Source organism: Bufo bufo, chromosome 8 (assembly GCF_905171765.1).
Source record: "Bufo bufo chromosome 8, aBufBuf1.1, whole genome shotgun sequence".
Classification (NCBI taxonomy): Eukaryota; Metazoa; Chordata; class Amphibia; order Anura; family Bufonidae; genus Bufo; species Bufo bufo.
The window spans coordinates 26,545,766-26,558,703 of NC_053396.1; the positions used below are offsets into that span (position 1 = coordinate 26,545,766).

The 12,938-nt window shown below is 38.8% G+C and overlaps 1 protein-coding gene across 1 annotated transcript; it reads left to right on the plus strand.

The window, feature by feature from the left end:
- Positions 1–606: 606 nt before the first annotated feature.
- Positions 607–12,631, plus strand: LOC121009588 (myosin-4-like). The gene is made up of 40 exons (XM_040442809.1): positions 607–634; positions 2,226–2,438; positions 2,530–2,673; positions 2,985–3,141; positions 3,227–3,254; positions 3,353–3,467; positions 3,622–3,714; positions 3,795–3,858; positions 3,944–4,042; positions 4,153–4,256; positions 4,344–4,482; positions 4,576–4,694; positions 4,781–4,930; positions 5,018–5,188; positions 5,279–5,585; positions 5,680–5,753; positions 5,878–5,965; positions 6,069–6,186; positions 6,384–6,507; positions 6,594–6,730; positions 6,824–7,079; positions 7,168–7,410; positions 7,487–7,663; positions 7,742–7,887; positions 7,982–8,072; positions 8,153–8,542; positions 8,628–8,754; positions 8,996–9,114; positions 9,209–9,405; positions 9,497–9,680; positions 9,770–9,935; positions 10,114–10,238; positions 10,331–10,639; positions 11,134–11,337; positions 11,421–11,546; positions 11,628–11,798; positions 11,887–11,991; positions 12,120–12,215; positions 12,313–12,447; positions 12,530–12,631. Exons 2-40 carry the CDS (start codon positions 2,238–2,240, stop codon positions 12,545–12,547), a joined length of 5,817 nt encoding a protein of 1,938 aa, XP_040298743.1. The 5' UTR covers positions 607–634; positions 2,226–2,237; the 3' UTR covers positions 12,548–12,631.
- Positions 12,632–12,938: the final 307 nt, after the last annotated feature.

Genomic DNA, 12,938 nt, shown 5'->3' on the forward strand with positions numbered 1-12,938 from the left:
AAGTATATATGCAAATCAATGTATTTACTGTATATCAGATACGTAGGAGTTGTATGATTCCAGATAGTTATCTAACCTAGAAGAAGGCAGCTGCAGGGTATCCGGACCTCCTACATTATGTGGGTTATTTTTACTTATGCACAGACAATTTGGGCTTGTTGCACACTTAAGGAAATCTGAAGACACTTCCTTGTAGGGAGCTGAGTAGGCAGGTGGACTGCTCTATATAAGCAGGCTTGAAGGTCCTCACTTGTCACATTTGTGTTGGTGGTGAGTACCGTGCACATCATTTGTTTTCTATGGGATGGGAGGTCCTGGAGACCAGTAAACCAGTCAATGAAAATATTGCTAGTGGAGGTGAAAAGATTTCATACTACCTGATGTTTCTTTGTCTATATGACCTTCCAAAAACTCAATTATAATTGAAATTTGCCTAGCAGCAAATTATGGGATGGAGTTATAGATATAGGCTCATACAACAGATTGTCTAAATATTACTCTAGTCCAAATGATATATAATGATATAAATGATTCTTATAAATTAAATTTTTAAGTTTTTTTATTTTAAAAGGTTTGCTTCTTTCTTGCAGAGGGTGATCACCAATTTTTCTTCCACCCTCTACAACAGTACAAGGTAAGTCTTTATGTGTCTCTGTTGTCTTCTCAAGTCAGTTAGGCAGCTTGGTCATAGCTACAAGACAAGTCTATGTCCAATACAGTGCTTGTGGAATTGATGTCACAGTTTGTTCGCATTGGTGCTGGAGGGTCGGTTAGAAATGTCATCACGACGGACAGACACTTTAGTGGAATACCACAGACCCCATCATGTCCATGGGGTCTGTCAGACGCCATTAGTTTCCATCCTGTGTATTATCAATAAAAACCACAATGCAGATGTAAACTCTTTCATGTGGCCATTTTAGGTGTAGACTAGATTTATGCAATTAAGCAAATTGACCACTACAGTCAAAGATCTGATCATTACAAAAATTCATGCTTCTATACTGCAGCTACATATTATTAGGGGAACTTAAAAGGAACCTGTCACCTAAAAAAACGCCTCCCAAACCACCAGCATTACCTTAAAGTAGCCAGCAGTATGTTCCTAAAGATCCTTTTCTTAATCCGGCCAGATGCACCAAAATCTTGAAAAACGAACTTTCATCCCCTGCACGCGCTATGTAACAGCAGAGTTTGAAGTCAAGGGGGCAGCGGCCTCCTCGCTTCAAGTCAAGATAACCACGCCCCCTTTCCCTGCCCCTTCACCTCGGCTTTTCTGAACAGCAGAAAGCTATCGGCCGTCAATCAAAAGCGAAGGGGCAGGGAAAGGGGGCGTGGTTATCTTGACTTGAAGCGAGGAGGCCGCTGCCCCCTTGACTTCAAACTCTGCCGTTAAATAGCGCGTGCAGGGGATGAAAGTTCGTTTTTCAAGATTTTGGTGCATCTGGCCGGAGGAAGAAAAGGATCTTTAGGAACATACTGCTGGCTACTTCAAGGTAATGATGGTGGTTTGGGAAGGTGTTTTCCCTTTAAAATAAATCAATCATTTTTGGCACATCTTGTTAATGTTAGATTCACACTCATTTTTGTGCACTTCTAAAAGGAAAGTGAAGTTTTTGCCTCTTTTTCTTTCTCTTCAGACACATCCAAACATATTGTGAAGATGTCTATGTGTAGATTTTGAGATATCTGCCTTTGGCTTCCATTACACCATAATGTATACTTTAACATATATGCAGTTTTATAGTTTCCTCATGTCTTAAAACATGTAGCAATTATACAGTTTATTATAAAAGGGTATCTAGACCAACCTAGTTTAGCATAGGTCTTCTCTAAGGATAGTGCACTTATATATGACTAGGTTTTTTTTTTTTTGTTTTTTTTGCTGCATGTACACCAAACATAGTGCCCAAACATTGGTGTGAGTAGAGCCTTTTGGAGACAAAAATAGGGCTGTATATGGGGAGATTTACAGTGGCTAAGAAAAATATCTGAGGGTGGGCAGAGGTCTTACCAACCATTAGTGTTGGTGGCACATCTGTTTTTGACCTCACTAATATTAAATAAGCATATTGGCATAGTCTATTGTTTTCCAATCATTTTAATATTAGGAAAAATGTATTATGAATTTTGAATTAACTAGCATACATCTTTGTGAATTTTGGCTATATACTATAACTGTTGGAAGTTCTGTTTTCTGAAAGTAAAACAAGTGTATCTTTCAGAAACCAGCAACCATGGGTGACGGTGAAATGGCCTGCTTCGGCGAGGCCGCTCAGTACCTCCGTAAGCCAGAGAAAGAAAGACTGGAGGCCCAGAACAAACCCTTTGATGCCAAGAACACCTGCTTTGTAGATGATACAAAGGAACTCTATGTGAAAGGTTTAATCACTGCTCGGGAAGATGGAAAAGTCACCGTGAAGACTGACGATGGGAGGGTAATTATTACAATATATGTAACCCTTATTAATCATATGTCATATTAAACATTTTTCTAGAGCATCACTAAACATACTGTCTTCTTTTCAGACTGTAACAGTAAAAGATGGCCAAGTTTACCCTCAAAATCCTCCCAAGTTTGACAAAATTGAAGACATGGCCATGTTGACTCACCTGAATGAGGCTTCTGTGCTTTATAACCTCAAAGAGCGTTATGCAGCCTGGATGATCTACGTAAGTTCAAACTACCATACAGTTTGAAAGCCTGACAACCCAGTGAGCATTATCTGTCTGGTAGACACTCTAAACTAGATTTTTTTTAAAAATATTAATATATAGGACTGTATTATTAAACATCATAATTTTGATAAGGGTAAATGGATAAAAGATTCCTGGAGGAACCTAAGAGAGCACAAATGACAGAGGAGACAAACACTAACTTTCTGAAGGACTGGTTGAGCATAGTGATAACCTTCGGTTATTAGAAAATAAAGTCAACTGTTCAGTTACACAATGTAGTACGATGCTGTATTAATGTATTACAGACCTACTCTGGGCTTTTCTGCGCTACTGTCAACCCTTACAAGTGGCTACCAGTATACAATGAAGCGGTGGTAGCTGGCTACAGAGGCAAGAAGCGTATGGAAGCCCCACCACACATCTTCTCCATCTCTGATAATGCCTATCAGTTCATGTTAACAGGTATACAATTATATAAAAAGTCTAAAAACATTATTCCACAGGATATTTGGTAATATATATAACCTGTTCATCTTCATTTTGGCAGATCGTGAAAATCAGTCTGTCCTGATTACGTAAGTAATGTCAACTACATGTTTTCCAGATATGCAACATTTTTCAGTTCTGTATATTTAACATTTTATAATTCATTATATCCCCCCTTTATCTCCAGTGGAGAATCTGGTGCTGGAAAGACTGTAAACACCAAGCGTGTCATCCAGTACTTTGCATCAATTGCAGCTGTTGGAGATTCTGGAAAGAAGAAGGAACCTACCAACCAATTGAAGGTAACTAGTACATTAAAGCATCTACTCTTGGTCCTTATGCTGAAAAAAACTAATCAGAACAGTAACGCTTACAATGAGTTATGTGACATTCACTATTCACAATGTTGAAAAAAAGATAAAGAAACCAAATTAAAGTATTTTTACACCCCTTAAGGGAACTCTGGAGGATCAAATTATCCAAGCTAACCCTCTGCTGGAAGCCTTCGGTAATGCCAAGACCGTGAGAAATGATAACTCCTCTCGTTTTGTAAGTATTAATGTGCAATTCCACACAACTGATAAATTAGTATAAAAACAAATTCATTATATGACCTATCTCTCGTTTAGGGTAAATTTATCAGAATCCATTTTGGAACCACTGGAAAATTGTCTTCTGCTGATATTGAAACATGTAAGAACTGAATCCCTTACTGTATATCTCTGTTATTGTGGCTTATGACATGTGATTCAGTGTCCCTTTCTATATACAACTACAGATCTGCTGGAAAAGTCAAGAGTAACATTCCAGCTTTCAGCTGAGAGATGCTACCACATCTTCTACCAGATCTTGACAAACAAGAAACCAGAGCTTGTCGGTAAGTTTAGACTTTTGAAAAAGAATGAAAGTGATTGCAGAACAATGTGTAGACCCCAGATTTATGTAATGCACAGATCACTAACTGGGTTATATTCTCACTGTACTTAGAGATGACTCTTCTTACCACCAACCCATATGACTATCATTGGATCAGCCAGGGTGAAATCGCTGTGAAGAGTATTGATGATGAGGAGGAGTTGATAGCCACAGATGTAAGTGTGTGGGACTTTAAGAATCTTTTATTGCTGTTCATCTGGTAAAGTTAGTAACAGACGTTCTTGTACTGTATTATTTAACAGACCGCTATTGACATCCTGGGATTCACTCAAGAAGAGAAGAATGGCATCTACAAAATGACTGGTGCTATCATGCACAGTGGTAACATGAAATTCAAGCAGAAGCAGAGGGAGGAACAGGCTGAGCCAGATTGCAGTGAAGGTTAGCACATGTTTTCACTATGCAATAAGGCAGCAGTGAATTGTTCTCTTTTATCATCCACTTATCATACGGTGTGATATCTTTTACATGCAGTTGCTGACAAAGTTGGATACTTGATGGGCTTGAACTCTGCTGACTTGTTAAAGGGTTTGTGCTACCCAAGAGTAAAAGTCGGTAATGAATTTGTCACCAAGGGACAGACCGTGCAACAGGTATATTCAGAAGAAACAATGTAAGAAAGAATTGGACCAGTTTAATAAACCACTTGTTGTCAACACTGTTGTACTCTCCACTTCAGGTATACAACTCTGTCGGTGCCCTCAGCAAGTCCGTCTATGAGAAACTGTTCTTGTGGATGGTCACTCGTATCAATCAACAGCTGGACACCAAGCAGCCCAGACAATTCTTCATTGGTGTGCTGGATATTGCTGGTTTTGAGATCTTTGATGTAAGTTTTTAACCTTTTCTAGACTTATGATTCCCCTGAGCAATCCATATTGTATTTTCTCATGTAATTTTTTTAAATTAATTCCAGTTCAACACCTTGGAGCAGCTTTGCATCAACTTCACTAATGAGAAGCTGCAGCAGTTCTTCAACCACCACATGTTCGTCCTGGAACAGGAGGAATACAAGAAGGAAGGCATTGACTGGGAGTTCATTGACTTTGGTATGGACTTGGCTGCCTGCATTGAGCTCATTGAGAAGGTAAGTGGAAATCAATAGAGTTTAATTGGTCTTTATTAGACATTTACATGTTATCCAAGAGCTTAACAACTAAGTTCTATTTGCTTTCAGCCCATGGGCATTTTCTCCATCCTTGAAGAGGAGTGCATGTTCCCCAAGGCCACTGACACATCCTTCAAGAATAAGCTTTATGAACAGCATCTTGGCAAGTGCAAGAACTTTGAGAAACCTAAGCCTGGCAAAGGAAAGGCTGAAGCTCATTTCTCTCTGGTGCATTATGCTGGTACTGTGGATTACAACATCAGTGGCTGGCTTGATAAGAATAAGGATCCACTGAACGAATCCGTCCTTCAACTGTACCAGAAGTCTTCTGTCAAACTGCTGTCTTTCTTGTATTCCAGCTACAATAACACTGATGGTAAGTTTCTTATTCTTACCCATTACTATGCCCTTCATCTTACCTGACATGAAAAAGATGATCCTTCATAATTTGATTTACTTTAATTTTGCAGATGCAGGCAGTGGTGGCAAAGGTGGCAAGAAGAAGAAGGGATCCTCCTTCCAGACTGTGTCTGCTCTCTTCAGGGTTTGTATAACTCATTATTGCCCTAATATTGAATCTATATGTAATTTCAAGAGTCCATGATTTTCTATAATATAGGATGCTGATCAGACTTTTACATTTAATTGCATATTTTCTGTTCCTTCAGGAAAACTTGAACAAGCTGATGACCAACTTGAGAAGCACCCATCCTCACTTTGTGCGTTGTCTGATCCCTAACGAGACCAAGACTCCAGGTATTTATTTATACATTTCTATTCAGTAGATTAAATAAAGAATGTTAAAATTTACAGTCACTGTCCTATTACTGCTACAATCAAATGGATTGTATACTTTCAGGTATCATGGATAACCACTTGCTCATCCACCAGCTGAGATGTAACGGTGTATTGGAAGGTATCAGAATTTGCAGAAAGGGATTCCCAAGCAGAATCCTTTATGCTGACTTTAAACAACGGTAATTTTTATATTCTTAAGCCAAAATGGCTTTATCCACATAATTCAACAATTTAGTTTACCTTACATTTTAGTTCTGTCGTAAAAAAATGGCTAGACAAAAAAATTACATATGTGTATTATAATATTTCACTTATCAATTGAAACTACTGAAACAATTAAGATTAACCTGTTTTTTCCTCTTCTTTTATTTGTTAGATACAAGGTACTGAATGCCAGTGCAATTCCTGACGGGCAGTTTATTGACAGCAAGAAGGGAGCTGAGAAACTCTTGGGCTCAATTGATGTTGATCACACTCAATACAAATTTGGACACACTAAGGTATACAGTTAAAAGCTATCAGACATCTTACGAAATATGGCCTCTGTATGTCTTTGAACTTATGTCTTTATTTTTTATGCCTGAAGGTGTTCTTCAAAGCTGGTCTCCTGGGTACCCTGGAAGAGATGAGAGATGAAAAGTTGGCACAACTGATTACTCGCACTCAAGCTCTTTGCAGAGGTTTCCTGATGAGAGTTGAGTTTAAGAAAATGATGGACAGGAGGTATTTTTTCAATCATGCTGTAATTTTTCCCAATTAGAAATGTAATATTTGTGTGCTAGTAAAACCAAATACTAAACTTATTTCTTCAAACAGGGAGGCCTTATTTACAATTCAGTACAATGTCAGATCCTTCATGAATGTCAAACACTGGCCATGGATGAAGCTGTACTTCAAGATTAAGCCTCTTCTGAAGAGTGCTGAGACAGAAAAGGAGATGGCAAACATGAAGGAAGAGTTTGAGAAGACAAAAGAAGCTCTGGCAAAGGCAGAAGCCAGAAGGAAGGAGCTAGAAGAAAAACTGGTTGTCCTTGTCCAAGAAAAGAATGACTTGGTTCTCCAAGTCCAATCGGTAAATATATTTGCATATATTTAAATAGCCTTATTTGTTGGCTGCAATTTACACACAGAAAAATATGATTTTTTTTAAATTTCTGTAGGAGTCAGAGACTCTTGTTGATGCTGAGGAAAGATGTGAAGGCCTCATCAAGAATAAGATCCAGTTGGAGTCAAAGATTAAGGAGCTCAATGAAAGACTTGAAGATGAAGAAGAAAGCAATGCTGAGCTGACTGCCAAAAAGAGGAAACTAGAGGATGAGTGCTCTGAGCTGAAGAAGGACATTGATGACTTGGAACTTACTCTGGCTAAAGTTGAAAAGGAAAAACATGCCACAGAAAACAAGGTAGAGTCAACAATGAGAACACACCTGCGTTCTAATATACCCCATAATATGCTCATGAATATTTATTAAATTACAGGTTAAAAATCTTACTGAAGAATTGGCAGCTCTTGATGAAAATATCTCCAAAGTCACCAAGGAGAAGAAGGCTCTTCAAGAAGCTCACCAACAAACTCTTGATGACCTTCAGGCTGAGGAGGACAAAGTCAGCTCTTTGACTAAAGCCAAGACAAAGCTGGAACAGCAAGTAGATGATGTAAGTAATTGTACAATTTCACAAGTTGGATAAATCTGTCTTTATGAGATTGAAGTGATATATTTTCTATTCATGTAGCTGGAAGGTTCTCTTGAACAAGAGAAGAAACTTCGTCTTGACCTTGAAAGATCTAAGAGAAAGCTTGAAGGTGACTTCAAACTGTCTCAGGAAACAGTTATGGATCTTGAAAATGACAAACAACAAACTGAGGAAAAACTTAAAAAGTATGTTTCAATAATAATGATATACAGTACTTATAAACATAAATCTTCATATATCAACCTGATATTTATAATGCACATTGTTTCCACTTCATAGGAAAGACTTTGAAGTTAGCCAGCTGCAAGGAAAGATAGAGGATGAGCAATCCCTGTCATCACAACTGCAGAAGAAGATCAAGGAACTGCAGGTAAAGCCCTGGGAGACAAGATCATGTCAAAATCTTATCAAAGATTATATTGCATGTAATTATCAACTGCTGCTTTCTAGGCTCGTATTGAAGAACTTGAAGAAGAAATTGAAGCTGAACGTGCAGCTCGTGCCAGAGTTGAAAAGCAGAGATCTGATCTTTCTAGAGAACTTGAAGAGATCAGTGAAAGACTTGAAGAAGCTGGAGGTGCAACATCTGTCCAAATTGAGTTGAATAAGAAGCGTGAAGCCGAGTTCCAGAAACTGAGACGTGATCTGGAAGAAGCCACCCTTCAACACGAAGCTACAGCTGCTGCCCTGCGCAAGAAGCATGCCGACAGTGTTGCTGAACTTGGTGAACAGATTGACAACCTGCAGCGTGTGAAGCAGAAACTAGAGAAAGAAAAGAGTGAACTGAAAATGGAAGTTGATGATCTTGCCAGCAACCTGGAAAGCGTCTCTAAATCTAAGGTAATGCCATACCCTAGATGCTTTATATGATTGTCCTTATGTTGTGAAAAAACCCACAAATTAATATTGTTTTTTTTTTTTGTAGGCCAACCTTGAGAAGATCAACCGTGTAGTTGAGGACCAACTCAGTGAAGTGAAGACTAAGGATGATGAGCATCAACGTATGATTAATGACCTCACAGCTCAAAGAGCACGTTTCCAGACAGAGAATGGTAAACGAATACAGTAGCATTACAAAAATCTAATTTGAGAAATAAACACTCCATTCACATTTTCATGGAGTTACTTAAAGATGATATAATGTCTAACAGAATAATAAATATAACTATAATTTACTAATGAAAATAATAAAACCCAGAAAGAGTGACTACACATTCCATTCTCGACTGGTTCTGGTGTTGACGACATGGACAAAAAATAATACTATTCATTTTTTCACTTTTGTTATTTTAGGTGAGCTGTCTCGCCAACTGGAGGAGAAGGAAGCTCTGATTTCTCAGCTCACCAGAGGAAAGCAGGGATTCACCCAGCAGGTAGAGGAACTGAAGAGACAACTTGAGGAGGAAACAAAGGTATAATGATAGAGTAATTTATTGATAAAGTTTACCAGTAAAAGTCTGTGATTATTTTAATATTATAACAAGTAAAATGTCTGTGCAAATATAGGCTAAGAACGCCCTTGCCCATGCTCTTCAATCTGCCCGCCACGATAATGACTTGCTCCGTGAGCAATATGAAGAGGAACAAGAAGCCAAGGCTGAATTCCAGCGTTCTTTGTCCAAAGCTAATGGTGAAGTTGCCCAGTGGAGGACCAAATATGAAACTGATGCCATTCAACGTACAGAAGAGCTGGAAGAGGCCAAGTAAGTTTAAAAAGCTATAGATGACATTCAGGGTAAATTTGTAGGGGGAAAAAAACTATTTCTATGATATATTTGTTCAATGCACATACAGGAAGAAGCTGGCTCAGCGTCTACAGGATGCTGAGGAGCAGGTAGAGGCTGTGAACTCCAAATGTGGCTCCTTGGAAAAGACAAAGCAGAGGCTGCAGTCCGAAGTGGAGGACCTTATGGTTGATGTGGAGAGAGCAAATAGTGCAGCAGCTGCTCTTGACAAGAAGCAGAGGAACTTTGATAAGGTAGATTTACCAGTTCACCACTGCTACTACTACAACGTAGCTGATGCATAGGCAGATAGATTGGGTTTTATGGAATATTATTTTTAAAGGTCCTGGTTGAGTGGAAACAAAAGTATGAAGAGGGACAGGCTGAGCTTGAAGCTGCTCAGAAAGAAGCCCGCAGCTTGAGCACTGAAATCTTCAAGATGAAGAATGCTTATGAAGAGGCCTTGGAACAAGTTGAGACCTTGAGACGTGAAAACAAGAACTTGCAACGTACGTTTATTTCTTTATCCATTTTCCCTTTTTCTTTCTAGTTGACCTAGAATCAGATATTATTTGACAAAAAGACATAGGTATAGTTAATCAAACCTTGTACTTTAGGTTTGGTTCTGCAAATTCATATTTTGTAATGTTCAAATGTATTTATTATTCTGCCTTTTTTTTTCTATAGAGGAGATCTCCGATCTGACTGAACAGATTGGTGAGACTGGCAAATCTATTAATGAGTTAGAAAAAGCCAAGAAACAGATTGAGCAGGAAAAGAGCGATCTGCAGGCTGCTCTGGAGGAAGCTGAGGTACATTATTACACCTCAGAATGTGACTTTTAAAGGTATATTGTGTGCACATATGTCAATAGTATTGGCATTTTCTTAATTAACTTTTACAGGGATCTTTGGAACACGAAGAAGCCAAGATCCTGCGTGTCCAACTGGAGCTTAACCAGGTTAAATCGGAAGTGGACAGGAAGATTGCTGAGAAAGATGAGGAAATTGATCAGCTGAAGAGAAACAGCCAGAGGGCTATTGACACCATGCAGAGCACATTGGACTCTGAAATCAGAAGCAGAAATGATGCTCTGAGACTGAAGAAGAAGATGGAGGGAGACTTGAATGAACTTGAGATCCAACTCAGCCATGCCAACCGCCAGGCTGCAGAGGCACAGAAACAACTCAGAAACGTGCAAGCACAACTGAAGGTATGGCAAGCATCATCCCAAATACCTGATTTCTACTTAATTAAATGTTGCTTACAATACCAAAAACCATTACGTGTAATCACTTACCGTTTGCAAAGGATCTGTGTTTGGTCTGTCTGTTATTACCCTCCGTGTGTCATCCTTAATTCACGGATGCTGCATAGCTGAAAATTTATCTCCAAAACATCTCTTATCAGTCTTCAGTGAAAGACTAATGCAACACCAACTCATCCGTGCTGTGTCCATGATGTTCATGGACCCAAAGACTTCGGAGGGCGTGTTTGGCCCTAATCAAGGGTCAAAGTGGTGCATGTCTCTGTGATTTTTTTTTTTACTGAACCATGGTCAGTAAACAAAATACTGATGTGTGAACAGACACATTTAAATCAATGGGTATGTGTGCTGTCTGTGGAAAATGGAAATGTGTATACGTAAATTTCTTTGTCTGCACAGTAGTTACATAATTCAATAAAAGTCTTGTACTTTTCAAACAGGATGCTCAGTTGCACCTGGATGATGCCCTGAGAGGAGAGGAGGATCTGAAGGAACAGGTTGCCGTCATTGAACGTAGAAACAATCTGCAACAGGCTGAAATTGAGGAGTCCAGGGCTGCTCTGGAACAGACTGAGAGATCTCGCAAGATTGCAGAACAGGAACTTTTGGATGCCAGTGAACGTCTTCAACTGTTCCACTCACAGGTAATTTCTTCTGCTAAGTTGCAAGAATATAAAATCATTCATACAGACCATATGCGATATTAAAATTATATTTTCTATATTAGAACACCAGCCTTATCAACAGCAAGAAGAAACTTGAAGGGGACGTTGCTCAGCTGCAGAATGAAGCTGAGGAAGCTGTTCAGGAATCAAGAAATGCTGAAGAGAAAGCCAAGAAGGCCATCACTGATGTAAGTCTTTCCCCTAATGCTACTAGTCGATATTACCATTTAATTCCAAAAATTGATTGACACTTCTTTTTTTTTTTTAAGGCTGCTCTGATGGCAGAAGAGTTAAAGAAAGAGCAGGACACTAGTGCTCACCTGGAAAGAATGAAGAAGAACCTTGAACAGACAGTGAAGGACCTGCAACATCGTCTGGATGAAGCTGAACAACTGGCACTGAAGGGAGGCAAGAAGCAGCTCCAGAAACTGGAAGCCAGGGTAAGAAAGTCTTCTAAAGTCTTGAAAAAAATACTAAAAGGACTACGATTGGCAAAATTTATATGTTTTGTACTATTGTCATCCATAGGTCCATGAGCTGGAAAATGAGCTGGACAATGAACAGAAACGTGGAGTTGAAGCAGTGAAAGGTGTTCGTAAATATGAGAGGAGACTGAAGGAACTAACCTACCAGGTATAACAAAAAACTCCACAAGAAATGAAGAAAGCTTTACACCATGTATAATATCAATGACCAATGGTTTTCCCAAATTTATAGATCTATAAATTATTTCACTTGTAACAAAAGTGCTTTTTTTGCAGACTGAAGAAGACAGGAAGAACACCTTAAGACTTCAAGATCTGGTTGATAAACTGCAGCTGAAGGTTAAGGCCTACAAGAGACAGGCTGAGGAATCTGTAAGTACAATCTTGTAGAAATGAAGGTACTTATGTTGTTCAGTACAAATTAGAAAAAAGGATCTAATCTCTGATTATTGTGCACTGCCGCTTCCAGGAGGAACAAGCCAACAGCCACTTGAGCCGCTTCAGGAAGGTTCAGCATGAGCTTGAAGAAGCTGAGGAGAGAGCAGACATTGCTGAATCTCAAGTGAACAAGCTGAGGGCCAAGAGCCGTGACATTGGTGGAAAGGTATCAGTCAGAACATCCGTCGCTTTATGTGATCTGTATTTGCAAAAGTCTAATATGTTTTTCTATTTTTTTTTACCTGCAGAAGGAAAGTGAAGAGTAAAGAGTGTAAATGACTGAAGATTGAGAAAATCTCAACTTCTCAGTGTTTGTTTATGTTCTCCCCTATCTCTTTATACTGTTCTATTTACCTCCCTAATAAATTTCATATGCAAACCTTCTAAAATTGTGTTATCATGCATTGCTATAGCTCGTGATTTACAATTTGAACCCAATGCAAAACTAGAATCTTGCTTGTACTGGATAATTATATTTCCAGCACTGATACTTGTATATCTATTATGAGTGCACACAAACGTTAAAAAGAGAATAGTTAGCAGTTTAATAGCACACAAATCTTGATAAGAATATAAAAGTGATCTTAGGTGACAATACTAAAGACAGCTGTCAGGAGACAACTATTTCTCCCGACCCTTCCATACACATGGATGATG

Bases quoted from the DNA above. Each gene is read 5' to 3' on its own strand.
- LOC121009588 (XM_040442809.1), top strand. From the start codon at position 2,238: ATGGGTGACGGTGAAATGGCCTGCTTCGGCGAGGCCGCTCAGTACCTC. The intron at 5,754-5,877 runs GTTTGTATAACT...CTGTTCCTTCAG, and splicing joins CTGTGTCTGCTCTCTTCAGG to GAAAACTTGAACAAGCTGAT. The intron at 8,073-8,152 runs GTAAAGCCCTGG...GCTGCTTTCTAG, and splicing joins AGAAGATCAAGGAACTGCAG to GCTCGTATTGAAGAACTTGA.